Source organism: Pantherophis guttatus, chromosome 1 (assembly GCF_059756535.1).
Source record: "Pantherophis guttatus breed Tessera chromosome 1, ASM5975653v1, whole genome shotgun sequence".
NCBI classification, from domain to species: Eukaryota; Metazoa; Chordata; class Lepidosauria; order Squamata; family Colubridae; genus Pantherophis; species Pantherophis guttatus.
Window position 1 is genome coordinate 11,999,942 of NC_142063.1, and position 12,239 is coordinate 12,012,180.

Genomic DNA, 12,239 nt, shown 5'->3' on the forward strand with positions numbered 1-12,239 from the left:
GCTGCTTTCTGCCTTTGTTAAGATTTTTCTCCATTTCTCCTTTGGGGGAAATATAATATTCTGCCTCTTTTAATATTCCCCAAAAGATTTCACTCTCTGAAGGTGGGGGGCAGGTTCCTACACCTCGTATCTGGGGAGAACCGGTTATTTGCTTCCCTCTTTCCTCAGGGAGATTCCGGAGGTCCTACGGTGTGCAGAGGAGTGGTGGAAGGCATCGTTTCCTATGGCCGTAAAGTCCCTCCTGGCGTTTATTCCCGCATAGCCGACTTTCTTCCTTGGATCAAGCACATCATGAGATCGAATGCATGAGACCAAGAAACCAGAGCAATTCTCTTTAAAAAAAAAAAAAGCTTTAAGTGTTGCCTGACGGGCAGGCCTCACGATTTCTCCTCCTTCCCTTTTTCAATTTGCGCAAATTTTTTTTTAAAAAAATAAAATAAAAATATATATGCAGGAACAGATTGTTGGAGGCCATAGGCTGAGTCTGTAAACTACAGCTTAGGGCTGTAAAATGGTATATAAATCCATTGCTAACATATATGACTGAGTGGAATGATTGGTAGAGGCTTGCTTTCTGGGTAGCAACTTTAAGAGGTGTTAAGACTTCAACTCCCAGAATTCTCCCAAAAGTCAGGCACGGATAGCTGGGAAATTCTGGGAGTTGATATCCGCACATCTTAAATGTTGTCAAGTTTGAGAAAGATTGATGTCAACTCTGGAGAATTTGTCCTCCATCCATTTCTGAAGTCCCATTCCTGAGCCCATGGCTGCCCCAATTCTTTGAACTGTGTTGCCCATTCCTCCCTTCTGTCTTTCAGGTCAAGACTCTCCTCTCCTCTCCTCCCCATCCTTTTCTTCTCTCCTCTTCTCTCCCCCTCACTCTCCTCTTCCTCCGCTCTCTCTTCTCTTCCTCCTCTCTTCTCTTCCTCCTCTCTCTTCCTTCTTCCTCCTCTCGCTCTTCTCTCCTCTTCTCTTCCTCTTCTCTCCCTCCTCTCACTCCTCTTCCTCCTCTCCTCTTCTCTCTTCCTCTTCTTTTTTTTTTTAATTTGATTTATATGCCGCCCTTCTCCGGAGACTCAAGGTGGCTTACAATGCGTTAAGCAATAGCCTTCATACTTTTGTATATTTATACAAAGTCAGCTTATTGCCCCCCACAAACTGGGTCCTCAATTTACCTACCTTAGAAAGGATGGAAGGCTGAGTCAACCTTGAGCCTGGTGAGATTCGAACTTACAGTAATTGCAGACAGCTGGTGTTAATCACAATGCTATCAGTCTGCTGAGCCACCAGGCCCTTCTCTCCTCTTCTCTCTCCTCCTCCTCTCTTCTCTCCCTCTCTTCCTCCTCTCTCCTCCTCCCTATTCTCCCCCTCTCCCCTCACTTTCCTCCCTCTTCTCTTCCCCTCTTCTTCTCTTCCTCTCCTCTTCTCCCCTTCCCTTCTTTTCTCCCCTCTCCCTCCCTCTTCTCCCTTTCCTCTTCCTCTTCTCTCTTCCCTTCTCTCCTCTCTTCCTCCTCACTCCTCTTCCTCTTCTCTCCTCCTCCCTATTCTCCCCCTCTCCTCTCACTTTCCTCCCTCTTCTTTTCCCCTCTTCCTCTCTCCTCTTCCCCCTCTTCCTCTTCTCTCCCCCTCCCTTCTTTTCTCCCCTCTCCCCCTCTTCTCTTCCCCTTTCCCCTTCCTCTTCTCTCCCCCTCTTCCTCCTACTTATCTTCTCTTCTCTCCCTCCTGCTCCTCTCCTCTCCCCCTCTCCCCCTCCTCTTCCTCCTCCTTCTCCCCCGTAATGAATTGCTCAAGGTAACACCCAAAACACAGAACGAGGACTCCGTTAACCTACAAAAGTTTTATTAACTGCAATTGTGTAAGCATTCCCCCCCCACACACACACACACTCATGCCCACACACACACTAGCACCTACCTGCCAGGTGATGTACAGAGGTTGGAGAAGATAGGAGCATACACTCGGCAGATTACACTTACATAACCTGTAGATACGACCCTTCTTGCTACTGTTATGTGAATCACTGCAGTGGCTGTTTGTATCATGGTTGTAAAGCGAATCTGGCTTCCACATTGCTTGTCAGAAGATCCCAAAAGGGAATCGTGTGACACACACACACACACACCCACAGGACGCTGCAACCATCATAAAAATGAATCATTTACGAAGTGACCGTGGGGAGGCAGCCAGGGTTGTAAGCAGGGGTGGGTTCTAATTTTTTTTTACTACCGGTTCTGTGGGTGTGGCTTATTTTGTGGGCGTGGCTTGATGGATATGTGACAGTGGGCGTGGCTTGATAGTCATGTGGCCAACTCAATGTCACTCACGTCAAGGGGTCCCTCGCCTGGCCCCTCCCCTCCCAGCCATTCCTTGTCACACCCAGCCTCAACATACCTATAATTCTGTAAAAATGTTGTTCACCTTTTTTCAACTTTAATATCCGCATACTATAGATGCACTTTCATGGACCACTGAAAGGAGGAAATGGCTCACATGCTTTGCCCAAGAGTGTGATAGGCAACAGGCTTTTAAGGGGCTGCCAGAAAGAAGTGGGGGGGGCAATGTATTTTCCAAAGCACCAGAAGGCAAAACAAGACGCAACGGATGGAAACTGAACGAGAGAAGAGAGAAGCAACCTAAAACTAAGGAAAAACTTCCTGACAGTGTGAACCAATATAGGTGCAGAAATATTTCAGTCATAATTTCACATATAAAACAGCCATTCGTGTAATACAGTGTTTCTCAACCTTGGTAGCTTGAAGATGGGTGGACTTCAACTCCCAGAATCCCCCAGCCAGCAGCGCTGGCTGGGGGATTCTGGGAGTTGAAGTCCACCCATCTTCAAGCTTCCAAGATTGAGAAACACTGGTGTAATACAACCTGCCTATTGTCCAAAACAGTCAGTAGTATGATGGCTGATGTTTGACAGCAACCCTAAAAGTCGAAGATCACAAGAGTGCTTCTTTCTCTGTATGTATACAAAAACATCACATACCAGGAACAGCATATTAAGATGGACTGCAAGTGTGAAAGTAACCTTTTCATAGGTCACTTTTTTCAGTGTTGTTGTAAATGTGAATGGCACGAAACAAATGGTTTGTAAGGGAAGGGCTACCTGTACCTTCATACATAACCATAGGTACAGACATACATACATACGTACATAATCCACATTATTATCTGCATCATATTTAGGTGCTGTTGTTTTCCCACCAGCCCTTCAGCGCAGCTTTCATTTTATCTTGTGATAGCTGCATTTGTTCACACATTGCACTCTGCGTGATTTCAGCAGCCTTTTTCACACTGCTGGTTTCAACGCCCGAGAGTTAACTTGTTGTTTCAGAGTTGACTTCCTTATCTCTCCAACTTGCTTGCTCTTGTTTGTGTTCTTCTCGTCAGGGGTCAAATTTTATCACTCTGTCTACTCTCACGACATTTTATTTCTTGTCAGACGAGGCTCTCCGAATGACGGAGGGGATCAACCAATGGTGGGTTCCTCCCGGTTTGGGCCGGTTCGGCCGAGCTGGTAGCGATGACGATATGAACCGGTTCTCTTTGTTCGGGAGCTGGGGCCCCCCTCGCCCCCCTGTCCCCCCATGTTATTCTTACCTTTTATTTGGCCCCACCCAGGGGTGGGTTCTAAAATTTTTTACTACCAGTTCTGTGGGCGTGGCTTATTTTGTGGGCGTAGTTTGATGGTCATGTGACAATTATTTAGGATTTAGCAGAAGTACTGGTCTACCAGGCTTTTAACTGCTTGCAGAGCTGTACCGATCTACCCATTTATTTTCTGCAGGTACTGGTCTACTCATTTATTTTTGCAGGCACTGATCTACTCATGTATTTTTGCAGGCACTGATCTACTCATGTATTTTTGCAGGCACTGATCTACTCATGTATTTTTGCAGGCACTGATCTACTCATGTATTTTTGCAGGCACCGGTCTACTCATTTGTTTTCTTTTAACACTGATCAGCTATAGGGCGGCCCTTTGAAGCTCCTTGGCAAGAGTTTAAACAGTTTTTTTCTCTCTAGCCATCAGCTGGGACTCAGGAGGCAGCAATAAATTGGGGGTGGGGCCAAATAAAAGGTAAGAATAACGCGGGGGTGGGTGGGGGGCACGCAGGGGGGTGGGGGGCACGGGGGGGGCAGAACCAGTTTGGTGACGTCATATCGTCACCGCTACCAGCTCGGGAAAACCAGGCCGAACCGGGAGGAACCCACCACTGGCCCCACCCCCAATCTATTGCTGCCTCCCGAGTCCCAGCTGATCGGCTAGAAGGAAAAAAACTGTTTAAACTCTTGCCGCAGGGCTCAAAGGGCCGCCCTACAGCTGATCAGTGTTAAAAGGCAGTGTGGTGGTAGACCGGTGCGCTCGAAAAACAAATGAGTAGACCGGAACCCTCCAAGAACAAATGGGTCGACCGGTACAGCTCTGCAAGCAGTTAAAAGCCTGGTAGACCAGTACTTCTGCTAAATCCTAAAAAAATGTCACATGACCATCAAGCCACGCCCCCAAATAAGCCACGCCCACAGAACCGGTAGTAAAAAAATTTAGAACCCACCCCTGGGACCAACCTACAACAAGGAGAAATTTCCTGACAGGGGAAACAATTCAATCAATCAATCAATCAGAATAGAGCTGGGAGGGACCTTGGAGGTCTTCTAGTCCAACTCCATGCTCAATTAGACCATATGCCATTCCGAACAAGTGGCTCTCCAGTCTCTTCTTAAAAACCTCCAGTGATGAAGCACCCACAACTTCTGGAGGCAAGTTGTTCCACTGGTTAATTCTTCTCACTGTTAGGAAGTTTCTCCTTAATTCCAGGTTGCGTCTCTCCTTGATGAGTTTCCATCCATCGTTTCTTGCTCTGCCTTTTGGTCTTATGGAAAATAAGTTGACTCCCTCTTCTTTGTGGCAGCCCCTCAAATACAAATGTCACCGTTAGTCCTTCTTTTCTTTAGACTAGCCAAACCCAATATGTTCTTCATATGTTTTAGTTCTCCAGGCCTTTAATCATCTTAATTGCTCTTCTTTGCATTTTTTTTTTCAAAGTCTCAACATCTTTTTTCTTACGTGGTGACCAAAACTGGATGCAATATTCCAGGCGTGGCCTTACTAAGACTTTAATCCAGTGGTGGAATTCAATTTTTTTTACTACAAGTTCTGTGGGCGTGGCTCAGTGGGTGTGGTGTGCCTTGGTGGGCGTGGCAGGGGAAGGATACTGCAAAAGAAGGAGCCTGGTAGTGCGGCAGACTAAAGCACTGTTATTAACAGTTATTAACATCAGCTGCCTGCAATTACTGCGAGTTCAAATCTCGCCAGGCTCAAGGTTGACTCAGCCTTCCATCCTTTCTAAGGTAGGTAAAATGAGGACCCGGATTGTGGGGGCAATAAGCTGACTTTGTATAAAAATATACAAAAGTATGAAGGCTATTGCTTAACGCATTGTAAGCCGCCCTGAGTCTCCCGAGAAGGGCGGCATATAAATCAAATTAAAAAAAAAAAAATCCCCATTCCCTCCCCATTCCTGGGGGAAGGATATTGTAAAACCTCCATTCCCACCCCACTCTAGGTCCAGCCAGAGGTGGTATCTGCTGGTTCTCCGAAATACCCAAAATTTCCGCTACCGGTTCTCCAGAACCTGTCAGAACCTGCTCAATAGCACCCGTGCTTTATTCAGATAATCAGTTCCGTTGATTAATTTAATCAATTAATCAGCGGAACGACTTGCCTCCAAAAGTTACGGATGCTTCATCACTGGAGGTTTTTAAGAAGAGATTGGAAACCATTTGTCTGGAATGGTGTCGGGTTTCCTGCCTGAGCAGGGGGTTGGACTAGAAGACCTCCGAGGTCCCTTCTAACTCTTATTCTGTTAAGTTGTACATCTGTTCAGTGGTGCAGCTGCAACATTATTTCAAAAAATCCTTCCCAGCACTGAGACTCCGGATTGCCCCCCGTTCGGTCCAAGGTTCCCACAGGAAGACGGGGCAAAGGATATGACAAACAGTCGCTTTTTCCATCCAGGCATCACCCGCAGGGATGCTTCCTTGTGAATTCAGCTTCTTGCAAGCTCTGTTTCTCACGACCGACGCCACATCTGGATTTGCACGCCCAGCAATTCCGTGATGCACCTGGAGCCGGCCTCTTCAAACCAGGTTGAACTCTTCCAAGTAGCTGGCCAGAACGGCGTCCTTGATATCCGCGAAAACCGCGCAGATGTTCTGCGTGTCGGTGGCGCAGGTGTAATGGTGGTAAAGGAATCGGGGTCTGAAGGCGGAAGGGGAACCGCCACAAAGAGGCTCATCAAGACACTGGTGGAAGATGTCGTCGTACATCTCGAAGATGAAGCGTTTGGCCGCGTGAACGTCTCGCTTGGGACCTGGGAAAGGAGAAAGAGAAGACGTTGTGTGAATCATCCAGGCTCCTCCCGGCAGCCTTAAACCTGGATTACATTGCTCCGTGGCAATGTAACGGAGTAATGTAACGGAACAATGTAACGGAGGGAACATATGCAGCGTCGTGCGGAGAGGATTGCAGAGCCGTTGCATTTACAGGTAGTCCCCGATTTATGACCACAGTTGACCCCAAAATGTCCTGTCATGCCCCTGTCAGAGTCTGAATTTGAGACGGAAGACGAACAGCTGACGGAGAGCAGGAGAGTGGCTCTGTTGGCTGTGGAGGAAACTGGGGAAGGCTGGGCAGAGCAGGGGAGAGGTAGAACAAGAGAGAGGGGTTTCAGATGAAGACCAAGGCCCACTCCCTCCTCATTCTAAGGCGCACAGGGAAGAACGCAGAAGAGAGCAACGTGGGTTGTGTGGCTTAGGAGGAAGATAAAGGCCCCGATTCCCTTCACAAGGCACACCTGGGGATGGAGTTTAAAGGAGAGGCAACTGGGAGGGGCGTTTGTCCAGAACAAACGCTGAATTAATCTGGTGTTGAGAGTTGTGGCCTGCATTCCTGGCATTCCCTCCTGACCCTCTGAATTACTGCCATGCTGTAATCATTGTCTTGCTGGAATCATTCTTCCCCTCTGGGACTCCTTATCTTGCCCTGCTGGAGTGATTGATTGCAGTCGTTCTGTTTGCAGCGTTGGGACTGGAGCAGTGGTGAAATGTAAAATTTGTTACTACCGGTTCTGTGGGCGTGGCTTGGTGGTGGTGGGGGTAATATGACTGAGTGGGCGTGGCCAACTTTTTTTTTTTTTTACTTTTAAAACCATTTTTTCTACAACCTCTTCAGCCAAAGAGGTTGTAAAAAAACTGCCTTTTAAGCCTCTGATGATGCCAGCTGACTTGCCTGCTCGGCAGAGGCTTTCTTTTTTTTTTTTAAAGCCTCTGATGATCCCAGCTGACTTGCCTGATCGGCAGAGGCTTTTTTTTACTTTTAAAAGCATTTTTTCAGCCAAAGAGGTTGTAGAAAAAATGCTTTTAAAAATAAAAAAAAAGCCTCTGATGATTGCGCGGCTTAGCTGGGCAATGGGGGGGGGCAGGGATTTTTGCTACCGGTTCTCCGAACCACCCGCCTCCATCGCTACCAGATCAGGCGATCCGGTCCGAACCGGGAGCATTTCACCCCTGAACTGGAGTATCTGCAGGTTTGTGGGAGAGCTTTTCTCCAGGCCGTAAAAGGGACATTGGGGGCAGAGTTGGTGCCAATAAAGGGATTCATACCGGTTCTCTGGCTATGTTGCCTTTGTGCCACTCCCCGGGTCATCTCATGTCCCTTTCTAAGCGAGACAGTTCTTAAATGAGCTCTGCCTCATTTAACAACGTTTCTTGATAGAATCGTTAAGCGAATCGGGGCAGTTTTTAAATTAGCAACACAGTGCTTAAGTAAAATTGGCTTCCCCATTGACTTGGCTTGTCAGAAGGTCGCAAAAAGGGGATCAAAGGACTCCGGGACACTGCCACCGTCGTAAATATGAGCCAGTGGCCAAGTGTCTGAATTATGATCACGTGATATGTGGGGATGCTGCAACGGTCGCCTGAGAAACAGTCGTTAAGTCCTTTTTTTCAGTGATGTTGTAACTTCGAACAGTCACTAAATGAACTGTTGTAAATCGAGGACCACCTGCATAATTGAGCTGAAGAAGCTCCTTGGATGAGAAGCGAAATGTCTTCAAAGAAAAAGCAGAAACTCCAGTTGCCTCTTGAAACCCTCCCATACTTCCACCTCTCACAATACTAGACAACACAGGATCAACAGTAGAGACTTTCAAATTTCTAGGTTCTACCATATCGGAAGATCTAAAATGGACACCCAACATCAAAAACTTCATCAAAAAAGCCCAACAAAGAATGTTCTTTCTGCGCCAACTCAGGAAGCTCAAACTGCCCAAGGAGCTGCTGATCCAGTTCTACAGAGGAATTATTGAGTCTGTCTTCGGCACCTCCATAACTGGTTTGGTTCTGCAACCCAACAAGACAGACACAGACTTCAATGGATAGTTAGAACTGCAGAAAAAACAATGGCTACCAACCTGCCTTCCATTGAGGACCTGTATACTGCACGAGTCAAAAAGAGGGCTGGGAAAATATTCTCACATCCTGGACATAAACTATTTCAACTCCTACCCTCAAAACGACGCTATAGAGCACTGCACACCAGAACAACTAGACACAAGGACAGTTTTTTCCTGAATGCCATCACTAAACAAATAATTCCCTCAACACTGACAAACTAGTTACTAAGTCTGCATTAATGTTTCATCGTTCCCACCACCCATCTCCTCCCACTTATGACTGTATGACTGTAATTTTGTTGCTTGTATCCTTACAATTTATATTGATATTGATTGTTTCCTGATTGCTTATTTGTATCCTATGACTATCATTAAGTGTTGTACCTTATGATTCTTGATGAATATATCTTTTCTTTTATGTACACTGAGAGCGTATGCATCAAGACAAATTCCTTGTGTGTCCAATCACACTTGGTTAATAAAAAATTCTATTCTATTCTATTCTATTCTATTCTATTCTATTCTATTCTATTCTATTCTATTCTATTCTATTCTATTCTACTCTACTCTACTCTACTCTACTTTACTCTACTCTACTCTAAAAAAACACCTTTGGGACAACCACGACCTGGATGAGTGAGAATCCCCATAGACCAAGGGTGTCAAACTCGATTTCATTGAGGGCCACATCAGGATGTCAGCACTTCAAGCTGCATTTACTCTAATGCTGACATAAGAAGGAGAAGCGGAGGCGTCTGGAAAGGGACGTTTGATTTTTCACCTACTTATTTTCCCTGGAGATAATATCCCCTAGGAGATGGGATGGGAGGGGGGAAATTCCTTTGAGCTGGAGCGGTAGATTGGGGGTAGAATGACTTGGAAAATGGCCAATGAGTGCAGGGGAGTGGGGAACGGAAAGGGAGGGTTTGGGGTCTGGAAGTCAGTGTTGGCTTCGATGGAGTCTGATTTTAGAATGTCGTGCTTAATAAATAGGAGTTTTCCTTCAAAGACTTTGTTTGAAATGCAATTTATTTGAGACGACCTCGAAACCTGACACAGGATTGTGTTTGACCTTGGGGGGCTAGGGTGGGCGTGGCCAGGGGGCGTAGCCAGCTCAACATTACTCAGGTTCGGGGTGCCTGTGGCGGCCCGAGCACTCTGCCAGCAAAAACGGGCTTCCAAGTTCCAAGTTCCGTTTTCGGCTGCAATGGCCTCCTGCAACCCTCTGCCAGCAAAAACGGAGCTTGGGAGGGTTGCACGCAGCTCTCCCAAGCTCTGCTTTTGCTGGCAGAGACACCACAGGCCAGTACTTTGCTGTTTCCAGGGTGGCCCCGCAGGCCAGATCTAAGCACTCCGCGGCCCGGATCCGGCCCCCGGGTTTTAAGTTTGACACCCCTGACATAGACATTTAGTGATACACCTGTACATCTGTCCCCCTGTTTTCTCCACAGCCCAATAAAATAGGAAAGCGTGGTGTTTGCCACACACCCCTTTTCTTTCTGCAGGCTCAGCCGCCTCTTATCTGACCATTGCTTAGTCTGCAGCAGAGGTGGGCTGCTGGGGATTCGCAGGGGTTCGGGAAAACCTCTAACTAAGATTCTGTGCAGTTCAGAGATCCCCCAAATCCCACTCCTGGCTGGCCCCGCCCACCCCACCCTGCCCTTCCCAGGAGTCCCCTCGCGGCCCGTTTTGGATGCAGGTAAGTGCAGGGTAAACACGGAGGCTCGGGGTGGGTGAAAAATGAGCCTACCGGAAGTTCAGAAAGGGCCTCCAGAGGGCCTCCGGAGCCTGGGGAGGCAGTTTTCGCCCTCCCAGAGGCTCAAGGAAAGCCTCCAAAGCAGGGGTGAAATGTAAAATTTGTTACTACCAGTTCTGTGGATGTGGCTTGGTGGTGGTGGGGTAATGTGAGTGGCTGGGCGTGGCCAACTTTTTTTTTTTTTTAACTTTGCAAAGCATTTTTTCTAATGCTTTGAAAAGCCTCTGCCGATCAGGCAACTCGGCTGGGATTGTCAGAGAGGCTTTTTAAAAAATACCTCTCTGCCGATCAGGCAAATCAGCTGGGATCGTCAGAGACTTTTCAAAGCATTTTTTTTAACCACCTCTTTGGCCAAGAGATTGCAGAAAAAAATGCTTTGAAAAGCATCTGATGATCCCAGCTGAGTCGCACGATCATCAGAGGCTTTTTATTTTTTATTTTTAGAAGCATTTTTTCGTTGGAAGAGGTTGTAGAAAAAATGCTTTTAAAAGTAAAAGAAAAAACCTTCTGATGATCGTGCAGCTCAGCTGGGCATGGCGGGAGGGCACAGGGAGTTTTGCTACGGGTTCTCCGAACCACCCACCGCCATCGCTACCGGATCACGCGATCCGGTCCAAACCAGGAGTATTTCACCCCTGCTCCGAAGCCTGGGGAGGGCAAAAACACGGCCCCCCTCCATGGTTCAGGAGGCTGACTAGGCCACGCCCACCATGGCCACACCCACCAAGCAACCGGGCAGAGAACCCCTTGCTAAAATTTTTGAAGCCCGCCCCTGGACTGCAGCTCTTCCTTCTGACTCCCAACATCCCGCATCATTGTGTGTTTTTCTCTAGACAGAATATAAGCCACACAAAAAGGGGAACTAATGGAAGAGGATATTTGTAGCTCAGGGTTGACCTGCGGAATCCTGGGTGCTCTCCGAGCATGGTTGTTTTCTTGCAGATGTTTCATCAGCGATGCCCTGATGACGTTACCTAGTTGGGTGATGAAATGTCTGCAAGGAAACAACCAACCTCAGAGAGCACCAGGGACTCCGCAGAAGCGGAAATAGAGAGCAACAACCTTTTTACCGTCTCTGATTTGGCAACCAACAAACCAACTAGAAACTTTTCACCTTCTTGGCAGCTGTTCAAACGGAAGCAATCCTTTTCCAAATAGAGTACAAGCAGTCCTCTACTTATCCTGTTTCCCCGAAAATAAGACCCAACCGGAAAATAAGCCCTAGCCTGATTTTTCAGGATGCTCATAATATAAGCCTTACCCCCAAAATAAGCTCCAGTTACGATTGTCAGCCAGATGGATGCATTCAGTACCGTATTTCCCCGAAAATAAGACCCAACTGGAAAATAAGCCCTAGCATGATTTTTCAGGATGCTCGTAATATAAGCCTTACCCTCAAAATAAACCCCAGTTACGATTGTCAGCCAGATGGATGCATTTAGTACCGTATTTCCCCAAAAATAAGACCCAATCGGAAAATAAGCCCTAGCATGATTTTTCAGGATGCTCGTAATGTAAGCCTTACCCCCAAAATAAGCCCCATTTACGATTGTCAGCCAGATGGATGCATTCAGTACTGTATTTCCCCAAAAATAAGACCTAACCAGAAAATAAGCCCTAATGCGTCTTTTGGAGTAAAAATTAATATAAGACTCAGTCTTATTTTCAGGGAAACACAGTACAACCGTTCATTTAGTGACTTATGACCGTTTTTCACACTTACAACCATTATAGCATCCCAATGGTGGCAGGATCAAAATTTGGACACTTGGCAAATGACTCATATTTATGACAATTGCAGTATCCCTTTTACAACCTTCAGACCTCCTGAAGTATGAAGTCCCATACTTGGAGAAACAAGATTCACTTAACAACCTTGTTACTAAGTTTACAACCGCAGCGATTCATTTTAACAACGGTGGCAAGGAAGTGGTCAAATTCTCTTAACAACTTTTTTTGCTTAGCCATGGAACTCTGGGGCTCAATTTTGGTCATATGTAGAGGTCTATCTGTAATCCCAG

The 12,239-nt window shown here is 46.8% G+C and overlaps 1 protein-coding gene across 3 annotated transcripts in view; it reads right to left on the reverse strand.

Moving 5' to 3' along the window:
- Positions 1-5,108: 5,108 nt before the first annotated feature.
- Positions 5,109-12,239, reverse strand: part of GNA15 (G protein subunit alpha 15) — a 35,519-nt gene continuing 28,388 nt past the window's right edge. For all 3 annotated transcript variants that reach the window (XM_087873069.1, XM_034422689.3, XM_034422688.3), the window contains one exon: positions 5,109-6,380. In XM_087873069.1, coding sequence (XP_087729195.1) covers positions 6,148-6,380 — 233 coding nt within the window. In that variant the 3' untranslated portion in view covers positions 5,109-6,147. The remainder of the gene's footprint in view (positions 6,381-12,239) is intronic.